This window comes from Engraulis encrasicolus, chromosome 23, assembly GCF_034702125.1.
Source record: "Engraulis encrasicolus isolate BLACKSEA-1 chromosome 23, IST_EnEncr_1.0, whole genome shotgun sequence".
Taxonomy (NCBI): Eukaryota; Metazoa; Chordata; class Actinopteri; order Clupeiformes; family Engraulidae; genus Engraulis; species Engraulis encrasicolus.
The window spans coordinates 16,754,144-16,776,908 of NC_085879.1; the positions used below are offsets into that span (position 1 = coordinate 16,754,144).

General features: G+C 41.6%; 2 protein-coding genes across 4 annotated transcripts; one reads left to right on the forward strand and one right to left on the reverse strand.

The window, feature by feature from the left end:
• Window positions 1-5,977: 5,977 nt before the first annotated feature.
• On the reverse strand, window positions 5,978-11,638 carry zbtb33 (zinc finger and BTB domain containing 33). Of its 2 annotated transcripts, none has more exons than XM_063190178.1 (2): window positions 11,529-11,638; window positions 5,978-10,658 (listed from the first exon to the last, which is right to left on the reverse strand). In XM_063190178.1, exon 2 carries the CDS (start codon window positions 10,654-10,656, stop codon window positions 8,728-8,730), a length of 1,929 nt encoding a protein of 642 aa, XP_063046248.1. In that variant the 5' UTR covers window positions 10,657-10,658; window positions 11,529-11,638; the 3' UTR covers window positions 5,978-8,727. The 2 variants fall into 2 exon arrangements, with proteins under 2 accessions (XP_063046248.1, XP_063046247.1); XM_063190177.1 differs by having other exon boundaries at window positions 5,978-10,661.
• Window positions 11,639-12,322: 684 nt separating this feature from the next.
• Window positions 12,323-18,655, forward strand: nkap (NFKB activating protein). 2 transcript variants are annotated; one of them, XM_063190179.1, is made up of 8 exons: window positions 12,323-12,981; window positions 13,478-13,558; window positions 13,929-13,990; window positions 14,087-14,185; window positions 14,290-14,335; window positions 15,474-15,659; window positions 16,157-16,306; window positions 17,909-18,655. In XM_063190179.1, the coding sequence occupies exons 1-8, from the start codon at window positions 12,635-12,637 to the stop codon at window positions 18,081-18,083; spliced, it is 1,146 nt and encodes a 381-aa protein (XP_063046249.1). In that variant the 5' UTR covers window positions 12,323-12,634; the 3' UTR covers window positions 18,084-18,655. The 2 variants fall into 2 exon arrangements, with proteins under 2 accessions (XP_063046249.1, XP_063046250.1); XM_063190180.1 differs by having other exon boundaries at window positions 14,293-14,335.
• The last annotated feature ends 4,110 nt before the right edge of the window (window positions 18,656-22,765 follow it).

Sequence of the window (22,765 nt, forward strand, 5' to 3'; positions counted from 1 at the left end):
TAGTAGAACAAACATCTTCTTTCATTTAGCAACTTTACACCATGACACTGTTGATGGATTTTACAATAAACCACGGCATTTTCATAACTAGCTGCAAACAAACTTGTTCTAGAAATGGGCGACCTGGCTATAGAAACTATTATCCAGCATTTGACTAGTCATGTCAAAGATAGTTATTTAGTTCACCTGTGATAATGCAACACAAAGTAATTTTGTCAACCTTAAAATAACATTTCCAAAATCTTTAAACAGGTGACTGGCAATTCAAACTGATCGTGGGATTGGCCACAGGTAAGACGTGTGAAGATGGCTTGAGCTGAAATGTTTGTCTTGTCTGCCACACTTTCCTATAACTCATCATAGTAGGCCTACAATTCATATTTGACAGAGCAGCTTTCACTACTTAATGTTGTCACAGGTGAGGCATTGCACAAGTTACTGAGAACTTGTGTATATCATATTTGTTTCAGCAAGTACTGACTACTGCTTGCCGTGCCTTTTTTGCCCTCTTGATTATACAATTTCTGTAAGGGGCTTGAATTACAGAGAGTATCATGTTAACCCCCCTCTTCTGGTTCTATCATTTTGTTGAATGTGATAACATTTCACATACCAAAGTGTTTTTCTTTTTTTTCCAACTTGAAGCAATTGATTTGCCTGTTATTAAAATATCTTCATGAATTATTTCTGTTACCGTTGTCCACTACATGCATATTTATTTTTTGTGTATTGATATTGTGCAGTGGCAGAACAATTGCACACAGGGCCCCAGGGCAAAACACTGATGGGTGATTCTCACGAAACGTGCAACAAAGGTGTTTTGACGACCATTTTTTCAAAATGCTTTTTTGGTTGAATTTCTTTTTGAATCATTTACATCAAAGTGTACCGTTACTAAGCACAATAATATCAACTTACCTGACAACTTTTTAAAACACATTTTTTAACGTTTTATAGGTCCATGTCTGCTAAAATGCTCATTACCGCAATTTTTTTCTTTCATGAAATGTATTAGGACACTTAATTGTTCTAGCAGTTGTGTTCATTGAATATTGATAGTTGTACTAGGGGCTACATAAAACACTCAAACAAGTTTTTTTTCTTATTATTTTAGTTAAGAATTTTACCATTTTACCTCATTACCGCAATAGGATCATTTGTTTTCCTCTTTAATTTTAGAATACATCAGTGAAAACCTACAATTTCGGTCCAAAAATATACTGAAGTGAAAGAAACATGAAAGGTACTGTGTTCATAAAAAATATACATGAATACAGTTTTCCTTTAGTACTTTTTTTTCCAATTAAGTGCTCATTTCGGTAATGAGGGATACGTTTCGGTAATGAGAATGAGTTTTCGGTAATGAGAATAAGGAGAAATAAATTGAACTAAAGCCAAATATTAGTAAATGATGTGTTATTTGTTTTTATTATTAGCACAACGACAGAGCCTCCAGGGCAGAACTAATCAAATGACACCTAATAAGATGATAAATATATTCTATATAAAACCATTCATTAAGCTACTGAAGGATATTGGGATTCAAGACTTAACCCAGCCAAATATGACATATTTTGTAAAGGAATATTAGATATTACATTTGCAATAAAATTAAGTTATATTCAGGGGGATAGAGAAGGTGGGGTCTGTTTTAAAGGTGGCTGACTTCAATATAGGCCTAAAGTGCAGGGGCAAATCCTAGTTTGTTTACGGCTCTCTGAGAACTTTTACGGCCCTCGGATGAATTTGAAGAGGCCCCTCGAATGAAAAAGGCTCCCCACCCCTGCAGTAGGTGAATAGGCGAGGCCCCTCCTGGGCACCAAAGTAACATCATAGTACAAGGGGTGAAGGCCAAGGGGTGCACTCTGAAGTTAAGAAAGCCAATTGGGAAACTCCAACTCCCATTGTCATTGTGACACAGCACTCTACAGCACACAAGTGAACACTGCACACTGCACACAACGAAATTGCATTTATGCCTCACCCGTGCAAGGGGGCAGCCCTCAGTGGCGCCGCATGGGGAGCAGTGCGGTGGGGACGGTACATGCTCAGGGTACCTCAGTCATGGAGGNGGATGGGGGAGNGCACTGGTTGAATTACTCCTCTCACCAACCTGGCGGGTCGGGAGTCGAACCGGCAACCTCTGGGATGCAAGTCTGACGCCTAACCGCTCACCCATGGACTGCCCTTTATAGTTATAGTTATAGTTATAGTTCGTCCATCATCAAAAACACCGGAGGGTAGCCACCTGATGACCCCAATGAAGCGGCATACATCCCACTCCTCATCCCCACCCTGAATATGATATCACAACTCACCACTGATCTCTCAGCCAAAAATCTATAGTGGACCAGAAATCTAAATCTGTTATGAGAAGGGAATCATGTCGCAGTGCGAGGTCGTGCACTGGACTTTTTTTCTGACTCGGCGCGCACGGCAACTAGGAGTAGGAAGTAGAAGGAACAGGAGATGACTAGAGTAGGTTGTATGGTATGCCGGTTCGGTACACCTTGATTTTAGGGTCACAGTTCGGTACATTTTCGGTACAGTATCACCATAATACTGTCCGGACCAAAGCCGGAATTCACTATGAACGTTATGTGTTATGAAATATCACTGAACACCACTAACTGTTTGAGTTGCACATTGCACACTAATGGCAGTCAGGGCATCAGACTCCCGATTCCTGACCCGCCAGTGATCTCCCCCATCCTCCTCCATGACTGAGGTACCCTGAGCATGGTACTGCTCCCGTTCGGGCGCTATTGGGGATGAGGCATAAATGCGGGTGAGGCATAACTACCATTCTGTTGTGTGCAATGTGCAGTGTTCATGTGTGTGCTGTGGAGCGCTGGATCATGACAATGGGCTTTCACTTCACTCACATTTTTTAAAAAGAAAAAGTGTTGGTTTTCAGGACAATATCAGACATGCCCATAATTAGCATAGTGTGCATGAAAAACAAAATTAAAACGTTGCAAAATCCTGCTCTTCTCTTGCAGTATTGTTCCTTTGAACTACCTTAACTTCCTTTTCATTTTCTAGCATGTTTGATACTTGTCAAAAGGTGGCACAATAGACTTGGAATTTTGAATTGCTGTTAATGGGCATTTTCAGCTAAATCAGTGCAAAGTGCATTTTGAGGCTGTTTTGATCCCGTTACCTTTCCACTTACCCAGGACATCAAGAACTCACAGCATGACTAAAAGATGGGTACATGGGTGTTTGAGCATGGCTTAAGGATCAGAGTATGGGGGCTGAAACCTTCCTAAAGGCTGCAAAAACAATCATGCATGAGGAGTTTCTAATTTGGGAAAGGTAACTAGAGCATTCCTCCAAATGATTCTTCTTACTAGTTTTGATTGAAATATTCTAAAAACTAATACTTCTCGCTGAATTCGCTAAATAGGCCTATTCACTGCTATTTCAAATGCCAAGCCTTTTGTGCCACCCTTTAACAAAGATCAAATTGGATCCAAAACTTAGATTTTGGAAGGAAGTCAAGTTAGTAAAGGGTACTTAAATACTCAAACCCACTAGGGTATGACAACCAAACACAGGAAGCAAAAAAATCTGTCAATTTCTGGAAAAGCACATGGACTTGAAGTGAGTCGATTTTGTCTCCCAACTTGTTCCCTTTTTGCCATCTACGCAATCTGACAACTTCACTGCGAGTGCTGGGTTCGTTGTTTGCCATTGCCTTTGCATTGGGTGACATCACTAGGCAGTTTGATTATTTTTTTTGCATCAAAGGACCACATTTCGAGGGTGGAATATTGATTCATGGATTGGCATATGAGCAAGAATTAAGTTGCTACTTGCTCTCAATGAACTTTCACAACAGGGTTTCTGGCCCATAGTCGATTGTTGTTCTTCCAAGGGTGGGACAAAATATAAATGTCACCACAACATTTGCCAGAAAGGATGAGAACAGAAAAAAAAAGGTCTATGAACAACACCTGTATGACCACTCAATTTAGCTTATGTAATGTATAGGGAGATGATCACTTTTACAGACAAACCCCCATTAGAGCTATTGCATATGTTAGGCATTTACTTTTGCTTTGTTTACTTACAATATTGTATTTCGAATATTGATTCAATACAATTGCATATTTTGACCCGAAATGGATGCGATGTCACTTAACACTTTCATCAAGTGCTTTAACTGTAACTAAGTGACATAGTGACAATATTTATACTGCAAAAATATAATTTGTATTTAAGGTTGCAGTTGCATGTTTAAAAATGTAAATAAATAAAAAGCGAAATGGATATATGTCATGAAAATATATTCTAAATGTAAATCACCATAGAGTCTCATTACCGAAATTGACAATCCTCATTACCGAAAGGTACTTAAAACATTGCGGTAATGAGAATGTGTATTGCGGTAATGAGATGGCTCAGCACAATAATGCTAACTGTAACTTGAGTAATTATGACATAGCTAATTCATGACCATTGTTGAATTCTGAAAAGGAATACCCTATTACCAAGCAAGTTTAAAATGAAAAAATCTTTTTTCATTTGAAATATTGACTAATTTCGGTAATGAGAACCACATTTGTCGTATTTGCATATTTTTGAGACAAATTGTGACATTTTACAGGCACAAACAATAAGGCTGACTAATCATGTAGCCATCTTGAATCTCCTGTTGGTACACATCAATTGTAGGTAGTTTCAGCTCATATTGAAATTCTGATGGCTTTTAATTGTAGCTCTGAAATATATTGCGGTAATGAGAAGAAAAACTTGGGGACACGATCTTTTCTTGAAATATTCATTAGTGTTCATTATTTAATTTGCCAACAAGGAACACTTAATGAAACTTCAGACATAGACCAACGCTCTTGTAGTGTCATTTACGTATTTTTATTTTTTTTATTATGTTTTAACCTAATTCAAAGACCAGAAATTTTGGTCGGGACACATTTCGGTAATGAGAATTTGCCTATAAAATGCATAAAAAGTGGAAAATAAAAATATTTTTTTTTTAAATGAACTAGTGTGCCAGAAAGTACACGTCTTGCTCTACAGTAATGTATATTATCAAAAGAATCCCTGTCATATTTAACCATTAAAACCTCATTGCCATTGATTTTTTTAGCTTCGTGAGAATCACCCTGATAAGGTTCCCCACATGGTCTGCTAAGGTCATAATAGGGCACCACCTCCAATATAAGAGGGCCCTGGGCCAGGGGCAAATGCCATGCTCACCCCCCTGTAGCTCTGTCCCTGATATTGTGTACAATGGACACAAGAAAGATGGTCCATGATCAGTCATCTATATGCAACCTTAAAACCTAGTATGTAATGTTAGTAGGTCCATTTCCAAAGCTCCCCATTCATGAATTTGATTGAAGTTGTTGATAGTGTATGAGAAGTTACTAACAACCTCAATATCAATAGATTATTATATTGTCGACCACATGGTATTGACGGCCCATTATGACAAAATCCGTGGCAGTTTTGCCAAAATTCCTTGATGGTGTCACAGAGGTGCGTTCCCTGATGGTCAAACGGGCCCCAAGCCTCCGTGTTCATTTCATGGAATTCTGAGATCAGGCTGCCCTGTATGACATGTACACTACTTTAATCTTCAGTCCACCAAGAGGTGAGGTGGCATTATTTTGTATCCCATACACTGAACAAGTGGACAGTTTGGATTGGGCAATGGAGAGCTTGAAAGCCAATAGTAAAACTACAGAATCCTAGCGGGAAAAAAAAGTGTCATGTTTGTTTTTTATTTGTACAGTGTCTGCAGTGAGTCATTAGGGAGGGCTTAGCAAAGGCGGCAGTTAAGCAGTTTTAACACCAAATGTTGGTTCAACAACCTTCAGTTTGTAATAATAATTATAATTATTATTATTTTAATAATAATTATTATTATTATGAGGATAATAACTATTGTTATTAACAACCCTCAGTGTGCCAATGGTCCGGTGCCAGACAATTAATTTTACGTCAGTCTGGCTTGCAACGCTATAGTCAGTATAAAAATGAAACCAAAAGGCCTTGTTACTGGGTTGGAGATGAAATTTATTCTGTATAGCACTAAGACCTAATAAATACATTTCAAAAAGAAATACGTGTTAACTGGAAAAAAGGTCTTTAGTACAAGTATGTACACAATAGTAGACAGTTGTTAATGTTTTGCTTCATACAGAATAAAAAGAAGTTAGAAAGACTTACGTAGTCATTTCATACTGATGGAGCATCACCAAGCAGAACTATGTCAGAAAAATGGCAGTTTACAGTTCAATTTAACTACATTCCAACAAGACATTTGGGAGAAAAACTAACAAAAAACTAAGAAAGATGATTTGGGGTGCATGAGCAAAGCATACTCGTATTAAAAAATGAACATAAAAAAAGAGTAACAGAAAATGTCCTTGTTTGTACAAATTAAACACATAACCCCCTTGGTACTGAAAAGAAAGCAGCTTTTTGGCATCCTTATCAGTTGATGTACAGTTAGTGATGGGACATATGACCAGCATATTAGCGTTTCTTTCTTTTCTTTTCTTTTAGTGAAGAGTGGAAAAGGATAGACTTTGTGACTTGCGCAAATGCAGACAGATACCCAAAAGCCGGGCAAACTGGACTGACGAAAGTAAAACTCCTGGCAGATTATTTTATTACATTGCATTACACTAACACTTTTATCCAAAGTGACTTGCAGTTTAGGTACAGGGTATTGGTTAAAATCCCTAGAGCATTGTGGGATATGATGCTCACTCAAGGGCACTACAGCCATGGATAGAGCTGTAGAGAGAGCTAAAGGTGGGATTCGAACCGGCAACCCTCTGATCCAAAGACCATCTTCATCATAACTAACTAGTAGTCTACAGCTACCCTTCTACCCAAACAGTTGGGAAAACTTGTGCCAAGACTTCTACTTTCCCAATCCAAGATGTCCACCTCTGAGATACATTTGCCATCTCTCTGTATTCCCTTTTTTTCTGTTAAAAGAGAATCACTGCCAATTTTCACATGCAGCAGTATTGCTCACCGTCCCCTTGACTTGTCAGTACCCGATGACACAGCATTTTTGTACAACCCGTTCCAAAATCCTGGCCATTCTAATGGGGGCATGATTTGTTTACTTTTTTAATCGTCATAGTGTGAACAATACAATTGCATGTTGAAATTGGCAGGACTTCTTTAAATCTGATTCACATTTCAGTTTAAATACAACAACACGTTCCCATTCTACACATCTGACGAGGCCTTTCCTATTCTGCTCGTTTTTCACTAAATATTTATTTTCATTTCCAATTAGGTAAGCAAGTGCAACATTAAACACTAATCCTCCTCCAACATCTTCACACAATCTCAACATGAACATCAATTTTTCATTATAACAGGGAACAAAACACTTAAACCAGTGCTGGACATCTTTAAAATCGAAATATATTATCCTAATTTTTCACTAAGGGAATGGAGAGAATAAAAACATTGCTGAAGTTGTAATGGTCAACTACAGTATGTTCAATACACTGTACTCTTTCTGTGCTTTCACTATCTGAACACTTGCTTACATTTCACCGGTTACGTGAAGTACAAATACTTAGCTGTGTGGTGGATGAAAAAAAATAATAACTCAAGTTATAACAGAAGTCATTACGTCAAGTCATAATTAAGGATACTGGGATATTCATGATTTCTTGGACAATTCAAAACATCATTACCAATTATAAAAAGTAAGAAAGTGTCAACAGTACTGAGAATGTGAGGCAACACTGCAAGGAGCAAATGCATTTGGTTCCAATTTTGACTATGGCGTTTAAATTACGTTTTAGAATTGTTTCGGACAATTCACTACAATCTGAAAACAGAAAATAAACCAATACAAAGCTCCACGTGAGGACAATGACTGATGACACCTGTAGCATGACATCGATCACGGTTTCATGCGTCTCCACTGTCCATGCTTCAAATACTCAGTCCTACTGCCAGTCAGTCAAAATCTCCAAACTAAAACTGGACCCCCAACAAAAATATATAGAGCTTGTCTAAGGAAACGAGGGAGACGGGAAGAAAAAGGCACCAGTCCTAGAGCAAGGAAGCCCCTGTGGCTCAGTGTAGAGGCCTGTCACGATTAGCACCCACTCAATTTAAAGGTAGAGTCTGTAATTTTAGTAGTTTATCATTTCCAAAATATATGCTGCCCATTCACAAATTCGTTTTTTTTCATAACTATTTGTTAAGTTAATAAACGAATAATAGGTTTTGCAGCCACAGATGTTCATGACAAAGATGGCAGACTTAAGATGGAAAGGACACACCTATTCATGATGAGTGCCAATACTTTGTGTGAATACTTCAAAATTGAAGGTGGAGGTAGTGTAAATATTCTTTACACTACATTATACTTAGCAGACACTTTTATCCAAAGTGAGTAACTTAACAGTTCTTTTACAGGGTATTGGTTACAGTCCCTGGAGCAATGTGGGGCTAAGTGCCTTGCTCAAGAGCACTTCAGTCATGAATGGAGGTGTAGGGAGAGGTTAGGGTGGGATTCGAAGCTGCAACACTCTGATCTCAAGACCACCTCCCTAACCATTAGGCCACAACTGCCCATGAGAAAGATAACATTTGTGAGTGGACAGCATCAATTCTGGAAATGAACTACAAAAAAAAAATAACCACTCCATCTTTAATCGCATGATAAATTAAAAAAAATATCACGATAAATTCCATCACCGTGACAGGCCCTTTTCAGTATGTCTCTGGTATAACAAACTCAAACTCGGACGAGGGGTCGGCATTCCCGCGGCCGCCCGGAGCCCGATGAGGGAGAGGCATAGGGTTCGGCAAGGGCCGGGCGTCCGCCCCGGGCTGCGTGTGGGCCTCAGGCTCCACAAAAATGTCGTCCCAGCTGAGCACCTTATGGTGACCACCCCCTGCGGGTTGAAGTTCTTGGTTGTCAAAGTGCGACCTCCCGGGGCTGATGTGTTGAACGATACCATCCTCGTTGATGATGGGAATGCCGCCCATGCTGTCGTCCGTCACGTACGAGTACGGCTTGAACTGCATGGTCTTGCAGGGCAGCAGGCGGTACAGGTTGTTCTCGGTGTCGTCCTTCTCCTTCCTGCCCGACGGGTCCTGGTTGTGGACCGTCTTGCAGTGCGACGAGAGCACCTGGTAGTTCATGAACATCTCGTTGCACATCAGGCACTGGTAACGGCGTTCGCCCGTGTGGCCCAGCTCGTGCTTGGTGCGGTACTCGGCCAGGGCGAAGACCTTGTCGCAGAAGTGGCACGGGTACTTCTTCTCCCAGGAGTGCGTGTTGAAGTGCCTTCGCAGGCTGGTGATGCACACGTACGGCCGCTTGCAGACGGCGCAGACGTAGAAGGTTTTGCCGTCCATGATGAGCTCGTAGTGGTCCTCCGCCTCAGTCTTGGCCTTCTTTTTGATAGGCCCGCCGCCGCGAGGAGAGTCGTCCCCGTGAGCAGACTTCCTCCCGGCGCCGGTCCTCGAGTCGCCCTCTCCCGGGTCGTCTTTGACCGGGACGATGTCGTAGGTGTTCTCGCCGATGTTGGCGTACACCTTGCAACCTGGCGACAGGGAGTCGATCTCGGAGGCTTTGTCTAACGTTATTGTCTTTTTGGCCGAGACGAGAGTCTGACCGTGACTGTTTCTGGCGCTACCGCCAATGTCGTACAACTTAATTTTGCCTTGCTGGTCGGAGGACTGCTCCAGAATGGTGGCGACCTTCTTCTTTTGAACGCAGCCCGGCACGTCAAGGAGACCGTCGTGGGGCAGGGGAGGGCTGTGGAGCTGGGGTGTGAGGCTGTTCGTTCGGACCGGCGTGGTGGGTTGGCTGTGGTTGGACGACCCAAGAGGGGAGCCGGGGACGCTGTTGATGCTCTCCGGTGACATGATGGGGTCAGGACGGGAATTTGGGAATGATGGCGTCCCCCCTCCCTCCGCTTGTCTGGTGGCAGGACTCTTGTCTTTTGAAGCATCCTGGCCCCCTTCTGTAGGCCTTTCACTCCTTGTTGGTGGACAGCTCCCCTCCTCTGCATCCACATCTATGATTTCGGAGGGCTGACTCTTGGGGCCTCCTTTTCCAGGCTCCGATTTTGATACGAAAACAATGTCGTCGTTGTCTCCTTCCGCGTCTTTTTCGGAACTGCCACCTGTGAGGTTGAATTCTTCTGCGGACAATGAAAAGGACTCAGTGATGATGGGCATGTTCTCTGTGCTCGAGTCATTTTTCTCCGAGCCAGCTCCGCTGTTGCCCTCAGAATCTTTTGACAAGCCAGGTAGACCTTTCACCTGAGAGAGTGGCACTCCGAGGTTGGCTATGAACTTCACGCCAAGGATCTGGCCTGCTGCGATCAAGTCCTCAAGTTTGTCAGACCGGACTCTGCTGATTTTGGCGGTGTAAATATAATTTATTATTACCTCGAATATTTCCGACTTGATAAAGTTTAACTCAATCACCTGTCCGGCTACCGAGAAGAGCTGTCGAAAGTAAGTGCTTGAAGCAGACAACATGACCTTGTGTGCTTTAAATTTGCGATCCTGGACAATGATGGTGACATCGCAGAATAGTCCACTGTTCCTCTGCTCATTGACAGACTTCAGCACTGACGCAGGAAACTGGGTGTCAGTTGCTGAAATCAACTTTAGCCTCGACATCCCTGCTGAAAAAGGAAAGAAAACAAATAGCCTAAAATTATTTTCACACTCCAGCAAAAGCACATGCTATGACCACTACCATTCAAACAGACCAACACATGTAATAATACCATTCATTAGCTCTGACATCACTACATAAGCTTATGCTTGATTCATTAACATTACAAAGGATGACAAACGTCACATCTTTTAAAACAAAACCACATCATAAAATAGGCTATGGGCAATACAAAATGCACAGGTTAAAATTTGAGATCCCATTCAATATCGATGAAAGAGTGCTTCATGGGCAATTTGTTAACAACTATGTCATTACCAGTTTCAAAACGAGCATAGTGGTGGCGCGGAAGCAATTACAATTCAAGCCCTTGCATCCAACACAATGCAGGTTCGCTCATTTAATTGCATGACCGAGAAACGTTCAAAAACACACGTTCATCTTGAAAGTCAGTTTAAATACAATTACTAAATAAAATCAGTTTCTGACCGGTACTAGTCCGGCGGGCCATTCCTGACCATCTTAAACTTTGTTTGTGTTTGCATTAGCATGCTAGGTGTTAGCTTTAGAGTTAGAGAGAGGCTACCAGCTGTAGAATCTAACTTATCTGTTATCGTTCACTGCTGCATGGAGCCAACAAGCAAGCCACCAAATAATACACTGTACAGATAGACGTTGTACCAGACTTGCTACACGAATCTGAACCAAAGCTGAGGATGGTTTCCATTCAGCACAACCGATTGTGAATGATACTTCATCTACATCCGCAGTTTGCGGCCTAGCTGCTAGCTATCTTCTGTGCTTTTATTTTGGTTAAGTACAAGCTGCTATCAACAAGCAAAAGAAAATTGAAGTGCCTTTATTCATAGTTTACCTGCAACGCCAAGCCCGTTTACTTTATACTGTCATCCAACTATAAAAATCGCAAGGGATGATATTGCTTTGGACAACAAAACGTTTCCTTTCTTGTTCCAGTCGAAGACACCTGCCACGCAATGTATGGCCAACAGGAGTCGCATAGCTACCGATTTGTTTAGATAACGCGTGCTACGCAAGTTAATTAATGCCAATTAACTGTCATTCTCATTCATGTAACAGTGAAGTGACCAAATGACAATTTGCCCCTCAAATAACTTACAGTAAAGGTTGCGTTAAGCATATGTTATGTTATGTTGTGTTATAATAAATGTGCAAAGTGACTTGCACCAAGGAGAAATGTTGCTTTGTGTACAGTATCTCGTATCAACCATTACTATGTGAGCCTTTGTTTTTAATTAACAACAAAGTTCACTTTAAATGTGTGGACTCTCCATCAACTGAGATTTTGGTATTCTGCGTACAGAATAATTTTCACAAATCCATGAACCCCAGGCCTCTAAAATTATTTTGCAAAGAAAACACACTGAACACATTTATTTCCGGGCAGTCATCAATGGACACAGTATGCCAAAATACAAGTCAAAGCATAGACACGTGCTTGCCGCTGTCCACAAAAAAAATCCCATCAGATAAAACAAAATAACGTGCAATTTCCCTTTTACACACTCGCGTTTGAATGAATTATTTATGTCTACTCACCTCACCAGAAATAACCCAAATTGACATAAGTCAAACTTTTAGCAACTTTCTGATCTACAAAGGCACAAAGTCGAATTTCCTGCCAGGCGCACGTTGATGTCGTCATCGCATACGTTCACAGTCAGTCATGGCGGATGTTTTGCTGAAAGCCAGTGTCTGTACATGAACTTAAAATATTAGTTCTGATACATGTATTTGACAGGAAGATTCGATATATATCAAAATTGGTAAGGAAAATACAGTCGATTTCTATACAACCACGGTTCTAGTGCAATCTTCTAAGCCGTGTACCTCGTTGCTTGTGGTGGCGCAGGTATGTGCTAACAAAGTGCATTTCGTTACCCATCTGCTTTCCACATGATATTACCACAAGCATATTTGAATTCGTAAATATTTGCCAAGATGCCGGAGAGAGACGGTTATGACAAAGACACTTACGGTCCGTATCCCGAAAACAAATACCCAGACAGCCGACGGCGCCACGGTCGATCGAGCAGTGGAAGTTCTCGTGACTCAAGTCCTGGGGCGAACTGGAGATACGAAAACTATTTTGTGAAAGAGGAGCGCAGCTCTAGTTCTAAACACAGAGCCAGGCCGAGGTTCCGAGGATCACGGAGCCGCTCCAGATCTAGGGAGCGTCCTACCTGGTCTGATCAGAGAGACAGTCGCCACGGGGGTGGCTCGAGAGCGGAATACTACGACCAGAGGGACGATGCCCAGCGTCAACGCCAGGAAGCATTCATTGCCAGGTGATAAAGAATAAAATCAGTCGTCCTAGACACGGGTTCTACATTGTGTTTATAACCTGACTGTGCGAACCTGGCTGCGCACAACTCAACCTCTGATTGTTGGGAAAAAAATAATTGGTCAAAAAAATAGCCCACTTGGTTGGCTGCCAGTGTCTTGCCCCTCCTCATAACATCGTGTTGATAAACACTGAGAACCCGTGTATTGTGTGTGTGTGCACAGTGCAGGCAGGGTATTGATATTAATCCCGGTTTGGGTAACCCAATGGTACACATCCAGTAAGTTGTGTCTACCTCTTTGTCTATTTTATATGAATGTCAATATGGTTCAACTTGTGTGTATTATAATGTTGAATGGTAATCTGTCGGGTGAACTAGGTCTCTGAATAGCAGTTAAACCCTGAGCAGTGTGTACATGCCATTGATTGTATATCTATGTATGTCTGAGCTTCTTTTTGTATTCTCATTGCATTGCATGTGTTTGTTTTGGTCTTTCTAGGCGTTTGCAGGAGAGAGAACGAATAGGTGAACTTGGAGCCAGCGAGGTCTGGGGATTTTCACCAAGAGTGAGAGAGCCAGAGTAAGTGTCCTCATTTTCTTAACTAAATGATGCCTGCAGGTATATCTATTAACAGATTTAACACTTCCTGTAGATTATCTAAGCCTGGTTTATCACTTAACCATGTTCTTAGTGTACCCCTGAGGAAACCTGTTATGGGTGTTTTGCAAGGAGATGAAATTTACTCAGCAAAAGTTAACTATAATAGTGGGGCTTCTGGCAAAGCAGACTGAAAGGGTACTTCTATGAGTAAATTTACCACTTGTAAGTGACTAACCCTAGCTTTTGCAGAATTCCCCCTTGGTCTGATGGTTTAATGAAGCATTTATTTTAAAAGTAATAATATAATATTGTGGATCTAACATAATATTTGATCTTGTATTCATCATAGCTCAGACGAACACACCCCAGTTGAAGAAGAACCCAAGAACAGTAACTCTGACAGTTCTGACGGTAGAATATTTCTTTCTTTCTTTTTCTTTTTTCAAACATTGAGATTGTGCTGTTGTTTACATTGATCCCCTACTCATACATCATTTGGTTAAACAGAGAAGAAAAAGAAGTCAAAGAAGAAGAAAAAGAAGTCAAAGAAGAAGAAGAGCAAGAAACACTCAGAGGACGACAGCGAATCAGAAAGTGGATCGGAAGGTACGTAATGTTGCCATATCGGTTGTTTTAGGTACTGATAAATTGATCCTATGAATGAATTGTGATTGAACTTGAACATTGAAGTTTGTTCATTTGTTTTGCAGCAGAAGAAGAAGTGAAAAAGAAGAAAAAGAAGAAGAAAAGCAAGAAGTATGTAGCCACTTATAGAAAATGCTTTTGGGTCATTCCATGTCAGTTAACACGATTCCCTAGAATCTCCCCAGGTCACCCTCCCTGATTTGCCTGATACCTCGCATAGAGGTACCCTTTGATGTAATTGATGAAAGAATCCCAAGTATTACCATCCTATGTCTGACGGTTGTGGAGATTAGGCCCTCCAAAGTTTGGGTGCCACGCCCACTTTTCAAGCCTGTGAAATGCTTACAAAATCTACAAGCAGATTTTGACACCTCTAGTTTTAGTTTGAAGGAAGATGCAGGCCTAAAAATCGCCATGCCCCCTCAATATGACCATGTCTATCAGATGATGTACTACTAATAGCATACCTTTTATTTGTGGACAAATTTGTTAAAGGCAGAATGAAGAATCTTGACATTTTGGGGTTCCAGATCTTGGAAACTATGTATGCTTTTGGAGTTATAATTGATTTTCCATCATATTTGGGAACTCGCACACAAACTTTGGGTGGCCTAATCTCCACAACCGTTAGACGTAGGATGCTAATACTGTCTTTCAATTGACATCAAAAGGTACCTGTATGTGAGATATCAGGCAAATTGGAGAGGGTCATCTGGGGAGGGCATGTGATTGACATGGCATGACCCTTTCCCCCCTATGCAGAGGTGTCAATCCATACGCACACTGTACACCATATGCCCAATCTTTCAGTATACATGTCTTGTCTATTTATCTGTTTGTCTGGTTGTGCATCTGTGTATTTCTCTGCCTGTCCATAGTGTCTGTGGTTGTGCCAACCAAAAAAAAATCACATGAATCTCACCATTGGCCAGGGGGGTATTCGAAGAACCTGGCTCAGTTAACTTAACTTAGCCTGGTTAAGTTAACCTTGTGGTAATTGTCTTATACAGTAGTAGAAAAACCTTCATTTTCTTTACTTTATGGCTGTGGGTTATCTATTAGCAGGTTTACCACCTCCTGTAGTTTTCCTTGGCAACAGTTTTATCACTTTACCATGTTTCTTGAACACTCCCCTGGTTGCCATCTCTGATTGCTCTTGTTGTCATTATCAATATACTGGAGTAAGTCTAATGTAAATCCTTTGATTGATAATTGTTTATTATTTATTGTTGTCGTTGTCAATAAACAGGAAGTCCAAGGCCAAGAAGAAGAAGGCCAAGAAGAGCCGCAAGGAGTCCAGCAGCGACAGCAGCAGCAGCGACCAATCAGACGACGAGGACCTGGACAATGCCGTGTGGGTGGAGAAGAACAGTGAGGTCCTGGTGGGCCCCGAGACGCCGCTCACACACCTGGCCCAGGACGACAGGCCCCTGGAGTGAGTTGCTCTTCCATTACGCCACAGGTGTCAAATCAAAGAACCTGGGGGCCCATGTCATTTAAATTGGCCCATGAGAGTTTCAAATGTCTATTACAGTTTGCTCACTCATACGGGCCCTTGAGCTAAGCACCAAATTTTGCATTGCTCCAGGGATTGTAACTAATACCCTGTACCCACATACAGACAAAAGCATCAGCAAAGTGTATTATAATGACTTCCATTCAACAAATTGGACAAATAAAGTTGTCCAATTTGACCACATTTCAAAACACTTGGTCTTGTTTTGACCAAACAAGACCACAAACACTTTGTCTAGGAAAATGCTAAATTAGTAGTAGTAACTTTTTGCAGTAGTAGTACACATTACAAACTCATTCATACCTACACTCTAACAAAACATTTCAGACACAAAAATAATTGAAATAATAAAGAAATGAATAAGAAATGAAAAAAAAAGATAAACATATTATTGTCGTTTCCTTTTCTCATGTTAGTTTCGGACATGCTCTCCTACCCGGTGAGGGTGCTGCCATGGCGGAGTACGTGAAGGCAGGAAAGCGTATCCCAAGAAGAGGTGAAATCGGACTGACCAGCGACGAAATCGCCACATTTGAAATGTCTGGCTATGTCATGAGCGGTAGCAGGTACATGTTTTTTTTTTGCACATATTGCATTTTTACAGTTGACATTTTTTGTGGATTTTTTTTACAAATACTGTGTATTATATACATAAACAAATTACAATATTGCAAAGGTGGCTAACCCGCGGCTCTCGAGCCGCATGCGGCTCTTTGCCTGGTGACTTGCGGCTCTTGCGTTCATGTCCAAGTTTGTGTTTAGGCTATACGTCTTATAGAAAATATGCATTGGAATTGCGCGCACAAAGTTGATGGCAAATACGTGTCCTGTGGTCTTGGTACTACAGAAGGCCTTGCCTAAATGTGTCCTGATTGATCACGTTGGTGCGTGACATTTGTTACTGCAAATACAAGACGTGATTTAAGCCTATGTTCTAAAAATAGCGCTTTCAAAACCGCGTCTTTCGCTGACTAGACAACATAGCGGCAAAAATGTTTTAACCTGAAAGATTTGGCCATCACTCCTCAATAAGAAAATGTGCTGTCCATATTTGTAGATTCTATCGCTCGGATATGGCGGTTATAAATGTGCAAACTATGTGAAGAGAAAGGTCTGGAGCAGAGATGCGCCGAGAATCTCTGTCCTGCGTAGCCAGCTCGGCGCTCTGTTAGGAGGAGTGTTCATGGCTATTGACCCGAATGTGAAATTATGTTTTTGGTTTAAAATAGTCTTATTTTCGCGGGCTATAGACAAAATAGCGCCATACATAATGTTCTATCCTGGTTTTCGCTGTGAATGTCGGCCGTGGTCTATCAGCCATTGTCAAAGCGGTGCGGGCAGACAGCGTGCAGGTGGGAAACAATTTCAATCCACTTGTCGCTTGTCCGCGCTCAGTTTAGTCTCAAAAAGAAAACTTTGGGTTTTCCCCTGGCCGACTGCAGCACCCGCTGAAACATTAATGTGTAAAATGAACGGCGATTTGACGAACCACCTTGTTTTGGATGGTGTCGTCAGACATCCAATGATCATCGGAGCGCAAGAAAGCGGTGCCTGTGCGCCTAACCCCCGAATGAGCTAAGAGAGGCGGAGAATCTCTGTGCCGCGTTACTTCGTGCTCTGTTATAAAGAGTGCTCATGGAAATTATGCAACAACAATTTTATCTTGAAAAACCCTTTTCCCCCAAACAATTGAAGCAGTAAAAAAAAAGGGGGGGGGGTTATCTTATATTCAGGATTGTAGTCAGGCCATTAAGTTGGAGTGTAACATCAATCTGACACTTTGTGTGTGTGTGTGTGTGTGTGTGTGTGTGTGTGTGTGTGTGTGTGTGTGTGTGTGTGTGTGTGTGTGTGTGTCTGTGTCTGTGTCTGTGTGAGAAAAGAAGAGATGGTTGTGTAGCCTATTCTGGTCTGTGGTGCGAGAAGGATGGGTGATGCCCATCTTGGTGGGCGCATCTTTATATGCCCGCGTGATGTTTGTGTGCCGATGTGGCTCTTTGCTGTGACACATTACAAAATGTGGCTCTTGGTCTCCGACTGGTTGGCCACCCCTGCAATATTGCATAGAGGTCATTATTTATGTAGGTTTATGTTTGTGTGTTATCCGGTGTGGGAGAAGTTTTTATGCTGTCAGTTGTGATTGGTCAATAACACGACTATAACCTCCTCAGACATCGCCGCATGGAGGCCGTGCGTCTGAGAAAGGAAAACCAGATTTACAGCGCAGACGAGAAGAGAGCGCTGGCGTCCTTCAACCAGGAGGAGAGGCGGAAGAGGGAGAGCAAGATTCTGTCCAGCTTCAGAGAGATGGTGTACAGAAAGACAAAAGGCAAAGAACAGAAATGAGGAACGCATTGCATTTCACATCTTTGGTGGTGTATTGTTTTTGGGGGAGTACAGGTTCTGACGAGAGCATACTGTACTTTACAATACTTTTAAGACATTCAGCAAACTCGTTGTAACTCGTCTCTTTGTTTGTTTTGCATTGATTGAACTTAACACTGCCATGGCTGCGAACTCACAACATACTCAGCATTGTACACAGCATTGTAAACTGATATAAAAGCTGTGAGCTGTCATTGATTTACTCTTCATTTTTCTAATTTGGTTATGTGTGGCACATGTGCCCGCTATCAGAGCTCAGCATACATGTGCAGCCCTTTGTGCTGAATATGTGCAGTATCACTGTACATTGTTAATAGCTTTTAAACAGGCCATTTAAAGTTTCACTGCATAATTGTCTGTTGTGTCTTTAGTGACATTTCTTTTGTAGACATAATCGTCCGTATTTGTGAGGCAAAAGAAATGAATGCATTTTCAAAAGGTCAATGAAAATAACATGGCATTTTTATTTGTACACATCAGATAGATCTGGAAAGCATATTTTGAATATAATAAACATTTTGGTGAACATCAAACCTGTTTTGTGATTCCTGTGTGAATGTTGTAGCCATTGAAATTAATGACAGTTCTCTGTGTTCAAACCTTTCCATTGGTGTACCTAGCCATTACAATTGTGTACTCCTGGCCCAGCCGTGGCTTCGTTGGCTGGGCACTGCACTGCTATGCGGGTGACCGGGGTTCGATTCCCGACCCAGGTCATTTCCAGATCCTTCTCCGTCTCCCGCTCGTTTCCTGTCCAACTTTTCACTGTCCTGTCTAAATAACATTTTTTTAAAAGTAAAAAACAATTGTGTACTCCGCTGTCCAGTCTACTGTTTCTGTTTAATTGGGTGTAATTCGGAAGCATATTGAGCATGTCGCTGTATAAACCTTTCTGACTTCTGCCACTGACATGTATAAAAATATTTTTTACAGATGTACCAAATAGTTATATTCAGATGTCCCTTTTCCAAACTTGTTTTGTACCTGGCAACAAAAAATTTTGAGGGGTATTTTCTTCCTTTCAAAGCTGAGTTGAACTAGTCAAGTCAAGTCAGCTTTTATTGTCACTTTTATCATATGCACAAGACATACAAGGAAAAATGAAATTACGTTTTCTCTCTACCATGCCAGACATATACATATACAAGACATATACAAACTGACATTTTTCAGACTGACATAAAGTGCAGACAAGACAGGTAACAGTGATGGACTGGTAACAATGGACAATAATAAATACAGTATAAATGGACATTTAATAAGAATGTAGACTCTACAAAAATAGAAAAAATAACAGTGAAAGTACAGTATAATAACAATGCAAGAGGTAGGTTCCAGGACTGAGGTAGTGCAGGTAAGGTGCGGTTCCTGGTACAATGTGTGTGTATGTGTGTTCTTGTGGGGTAGTGCAGGTACAGTCCAATAGTGGAATACAAAAAAGTCAAACTGTGCCGTCCATCATGGTCCATTGTAGTCCAGTAGTCTAGCATTTAGCAGCATAGTTGGAGGTGCAAGTCTCATATTGCAAGCAGTTCTTGGAAGTGGAGATCAAAGAGTGCAGGTAAGGTGCAGTCGCGTGGAGCAGTTCCATAGGTTGTGTGTGTGTGTTTTGTGGTGTGCGCGTGTGTGTTTTGTGGTGTGTGTGTGTGTGTGTGTGAGGTGTGTGTGTGTGAGGTGTGTGTGTGTGAGAGAGGTGTGAGTGTGTGTGTGTGTGTGAGAGAGAGAGAGTGAGTCTAAGCTTCCTGTCTGCCTGGTGGCTGGAGCAGACCATGTAGGGAGGGGGTGGAGGGAGTTAACCATTCTGATGGCCTGGTGGATGAAGGTGTTCGCCAGCCGGGTGATTCTGGACCGTAGGCTCCCGTACCTCTTTCCGGAGGCCAGGAGACGGATCAGGTTGTGTGCTGGGTGGGTCTCATCCCTCTGGGCTTTGCGGGTGAGGCGGCTGGAGTAGATGTCTTGCAGGGAGGGGAGAGGTGCCTTGATGATCCTCCCATCCTCACTATACGTTGCAGGGCTTTCCTGTTGCAGTCAGTGCAGCTCCCGCCCCACACAGTGATACAACTATTGACCAGACTGGAAAGCAAATGTATTGAAAATATATTTGTTGTCTGCAGCACTTTCGTACACATTACTGTTTTAATAACTGCTCATTCCAGACCAAAAAAAAATGCTGAAGGGCCACAAAATATGGTAGAAGCAGACCAAGCTGTTTATCAACCACACACTTCCTTTAGGGTTGTAAGCAAGAAGAAAGGAGAGGAAACTGAACGCATTCATTGTTTATTTTACTTGGACATGAAAACAAATTACTGCATTACAACAAGGTGCCATTCAACATCCTTAATTTGTTTTAGGATCAATAACGTTACCTCAGAGACAACTGTATAATGGAATGCCCCGTCCTAATTGGCACAAAAGACTCAAGTGTATTTTTTTTTAATTCAACATCAGATTTTGTTACTCATCATTATTGCAGATATTCTCACCCCATTAAGAGATGCATGCTTGGTTAGTGTAACTGTATATTGGTCTGTGATGTAGAAATAAAAGGAGAATGGTATGAGTGACTTTATCAATGAAATTAATTTTAAAATATACCTCAGGTAACAGTTTTAATGCAGTATATGTGGAATTGTTTACACAATCATGAGGGAGGCCATTATATTACAGTCAAAAAAATGGTGATTTTTGCTCTTAAAACAAGCAATTGATGGCTATTCAACTGGTGATTTGAGTAGCCAAGTGATAATGTGATTTAAATCCATTCAAGAGTCCAGTCATGTTTTTTTTCTAATTTGACCAACATGATGGCCAAATTCAATGGGAGAGGTAGTATTTACATCAATGCATCATGTAGGGTCTTATGGACTCTGCAAGTTTGACTTGAAACTCTGTGATATCGGTGCTGAGTTGAGCTGGTCTTCATGATCTGACATCCATGGCTCAGAGAAGGTAAAGGGCGGGTCCTCTGTGTTGAAAAAAAATCAAAGAACGAAAATGAGCTTTAGACTCATTAATTCTGATCACTTCATTAACTTCTTGTTCTTGTGAAATGTATTGGGATATTATGCATGTATTTTATAGTCGGTCACTTATTTACAGTATGCCTATGTATGGTATTTACCTGGATGAATCGCAGTTGGGCAGAACTAATGTGATAGGAATACAAACCATCACAACCCAAGCAAACATCATATACAGGCAAAGATATATTTGTTTTTCCTCCCATAGATGTGCATACTCTGGCCCACATACAGGTTGCTGGGATACACAGGCCCTGTCTCTTTATTCAGGAAGCATGCAATAGCGCCAAAGCTGACTTTGAGTTGCAGTGAACTGATTGCCTGATTGCACAATAGCCAGAAGTAGTAGAATTCTGTCCCAGTAGATGTGCTCAAGGGCACTTAAGAGGGACCCTGAGAAGTTGGCCCCACCATAATGAACACCAGCAAAAAAAAAAAAAATTCAAGAAGGCCCCATATCCATATTTTGCCTAGGGCCCCAAAATGGGTTGAACTGCTGCCGTGCAGTGTCCCCTCAAAGGTCTCACCTGTAGAACACACAGTCCGCTGGAGTGTTGATCCCGGTAGGCTGATCTCGTGGGCGAGTGCTGCTGCTGAGATCCCTTGGCTGGACACGAATGTACAACTAGTGTCCCCATCTGAATGGTCAGTAGGCAGAGGCACAGTAGCCATGCTATGTGATCTTGAGGGTGCACAGCCCATGCTGAAGTGCTGGTTGACTGGTGAAGGTCTGACTGACTGAAATGTCAGTTTCTACACATTAAAAAGTCTCTGTATTTTTTACAAATTTATATCTTCATAAATAGCTGCACCTGCAAGGGGAAAAAACTATAAAGATGTGCAGACCTTTTTGCCTTTGTGAAGCGCTGGTTCACCTCAGAGGCATGAATTGGACATCACCTGCTCCTTGAATGTGTGTCCGTCCGTGTGCCCATCAACAATGTCCATGCTGTTTTCTCCTGAGTCTGGGTACCGCCTTCATCCATTAGTTTTTTATGGTGCATTTTATGGGCCGTGGCCAAAGGGCATTTTCCCCATGTCTACAGCAGACAAAATCATATGAATTCATCAGCAGGGTCAATGGAAATCTCTTGCTGCATAGTTCTTCGCAATGAAGATGCACGTTTCTATCACTGGCATTTGCTCCTCCTTACATAACATGTATTGGGTGAGGGCTTCAAATGTTTTTATCCTGGGCCCGATGAAGGCTGTCACCGGTCCTTTTGATGACTCTGACCTTGTAGTGATGTACTGTTGTAGCCTTGTGTGTATTATGTCCCATTACCTATTTATTTTTCAAAACACATTTCTTATAGACATAATAATGCTAGCCATGATATGAATTTGTTTGCCTTGATCTGGTAGAATTGGAAATGCATTTCAGACATGCTTCAGTATTGGCCTTTTCCATGTAAACATGGAAAACAGTATTGGCCTTTTGACCAGTATTGGTCTTTTCAGACAGTATTGGCCTTTTCCATGTAAACATTTCCACACACTAAAGAGCCACTTCACAGTTCAACAACCAGGGTTGTCTACCCACACGTGAGAAGAAAGCATGTAAAAGATGGATATGCCAGTGTAGTCTGGAAGTTTATGTGCAACTTATGCAAGCAAATT